At 58.9% G+C, this 2948-nt stretch overlaps 1 protein-coding gene across 2 annotated transcripts in view; it reads left to right on the plus strand.

The window, feature by feature from the left end:
• The window catches only part of lrig2 (leucine-rich repeats and immunoglobulin-like domains 2), an 11817-nt gene extending 11038 nt beyond the window's left edge, over positions 1-779 (plus strand). Inside the window, exons 17-18 of one of the 2 annotated variants that reach the window (XM_084705732.1) lie at positions 13-255; positions 492-779. In XM_084705732.1, the coding sequence (XP_084561858.1) occupies positions 13-255; positions 492-694 (446 nt within the window). In that variant the 3' untranslated portion in view covers positions 695-779. The remainder of the gene's footprint in view (positions 1-12; positions 256-491) is intronic. The other variant, XM_084705733.1, reaches the window with a different exon arrangement.
• Positions 780-2948: the final 2169 nt, after the last annotated feature.

The following is a 2948-nucleotide window of genomic DNA, read 5'->3' on the forward strand; positions in this document are numbered from 1 at the left end:
TCCCTCCACCAGGGGGTGCTGCAGGCCCACTGGTTACCTGCTCTGACTGCTACGATAACGCCAGCATGTACTCCCGGCCGCTTGAGTCCTGCCCCTGCCCCTACACCTACCTGTCTGAGGAGGAGGCTCTGGAGCAGGCCCTGCCACCCCGGCCCCCCGGGGGCCCCCGCCACGCCCCCCGCAACGCACCAGACAGCAGCCAGGACCCCTCCCTGTGCCGGGGGGCCGGGGGACACCCTCAGCACAGCTGCAGCGGTGAGTGGTTGGTTGGTTGAGGCATGCTGTTGGTTGATTTGTTGATTAATTACTTAACTTAATCGTTTCGTTGAGTGAGCGGTTAATTGATTTTCACAGCTGTTTATTGGTTAAACATGCTGTAAAGCAAATTCCCTGATTTGCTTCTCAGTACATTAACTACGTGTGAAATGAGTTCCTGAAAGCAAGTGCAAAGCTGTAAAACTTTGTCCCACATATTTCCTTCTCTCTCTCAGCAGAAGTTTCCTCCCGGTCCTTCTGGGGGGAAGGACGTGACCCGACCTCGCAGGGCCCCCCCCAGCCGCCCGGCCCCCGCGGGGCCCCCCCACCTGGACTGGCCAGTGGTGAGGGGCCGGAGGAGAGGGGGGCGGCCCCCTATCCAGACTACAGAAGTGCCTCTTACAGGACTAACTCTCAGGGGGAGACCTGCCCAACATAAGCCCCTGACACACACACACACACCCTCCACACACACACCCTCCACACACACACCCTCCACACACACACCCTCCACACACACACCCTCCACACACACACACACACACACACACACACACCCTCCACACACACACCCTCCACACACACACCCTCCACACACACACCCTCCACACACACACCCTCCACACACACACCCTCCACACACACACACACACACACACACACCCTCCACACACACACCCTCCACACACACACCCTCCACACACACACCCTCCACACACACACACACACACACACACACACACACACACACCCTCCACACACACACCCTCCACACACACACCCTCCACACACACACACACACCCTCCACACACACACCCTCCACACACACACCCTCCACATCCACACACACACACCCTCCACACACACACACCCTCCACACACACACACCCTCCACACACACACCCTCCACACACACACCCTCCACACACACACCCTCCACACACACACCCTCCACACACACACCCTCCACATCCACACACACACACACACCCTCCACACACACACACACACCCTCCACATCCACACACACACCCTCCACACACACACCCTCCACACACACACCCTCCACACACACACCCTCCACATCCACACACACACACACACCCTCCACACACACACACACACACACCCTCCACACACACACCCTCCACATCCACACACACACACACACCCTCCACACACACACACACACACACACCCTCCACACACACACCCTCCACATCCACACACACACACACCCTCCACACACACACCCTCCACATCCACACACACACACACCCTCCACATCCACACACACACACACCCTCCACACACACACCCTCCACATCCACACACACACACACACCTTCCACACACACCCTCCACATCCACACACACACACCTTCCACACACACACACCCTTCACACACACACACACACCTTCCACACACACACACCCTTCACACACACACCCTTCACACACACACACCCTCCACACACACACCCTTCACACACACACCCTTCACACACACACACCCTCCACACACACACACACCCTCCACACACACACACACCCTCCACACACACACACACCCTCCACACACACACACACCCTCCACACACACACCCTCCACACACACACACACACACACACACCCTCCACACACACACCTTCCACACACACACACCCTTCACACACACACACACACACACCTTCCACACACACACACCTTCCACACTTACACACACCTTCTACATCCTCACACACAAATTCTCGCCCTCTCCACACACACCCCCTAAACAAACACATGCCCTGCTCCCCCCTCCGCTCTCCACCCCTCTACCTCCAAGGAGACACACCAACACTCTGCCAAAGACTCCTCTCAGTTTACATTCCTCTACCAGTGTGGAGCGCTCTGTGGACAAGACACGCCCTCCTCTACCAGTGTGGAGCGCTCTGTGGACAAGACACGCCCTCCTCCACCAGTGTGGAGCGCTCTGTGGACAAGACACGCCCTCCTCTACCAGTGTGGAGCGCTCTGTGGACAAGACACGCCCTCCTCTACCAGTGTGGAGCGCTCTGTGGACAAGACACGCCCTCCTCTACCAGTGTGGAGCGCTCTGTGGACAAGACACGCCCTCCTCTACCAGTGTGGAGCGCTCTGTGGACAAGACACGCCCTCCTCTACCAGTGTGGAGCGCTCTGTGGACAAGACACGCCCTCCTCTACCAGTGTGGACACAACGTCCCTCTGGACCTCTCTCTGTAGACCTCTCCCTGGATGTTTCTCTGGGCTGGACATGTGGGCTATAAACATGACCTCCCTCCGCCCCCCCCCCCCTCTCTAGAGGGAGATATGAATGTATGCCTCACAGAGCCATGGAGGACCCTGCAAGCCATGCAGTAGGAGACATGGACCTATACAGACCCTGGGGGCGGGGCTTAGACCAGGGGCGGGGCTTAGACCAGGGGCGGGGCTTAGACCAGGGGCGGGGCTTAGACCAGGGGCAGGGCTTAGACCAGGGGCGGGGCTTAGACCAGGGGCGGGCTGGATCCAGGGGCGGGGCTGGATCCAGGGCAGACCGACTCGGGTGCAGCCAGGTGTCTGTGACTCCCTCCAGGTGAGAAGTTAGGAGCTCCGCCCCCTCTGCCACTCCCAGAAAGGATCTGGACCTGCCTGGGCAGCCTTGTGGCTGGAGACTGGGAGAAGCAT

This window comes from Hypomesus nipponensis, chromosome 9 (genome assembly GCF_054491055.1).
Source record: "Hypomesus nipponensis isolate SF chromosome 9, ASM5449105v1, whole genome shotgun sequence".
In the NCBI taxonomy this organism is placed as follows: domain Eukaryota; kingdom Metazoa; phylum Chordata; class Actinopteri; order Osmeriformes; family Osmeridae; genus Hypomesus; species Hypomesus nipponensis.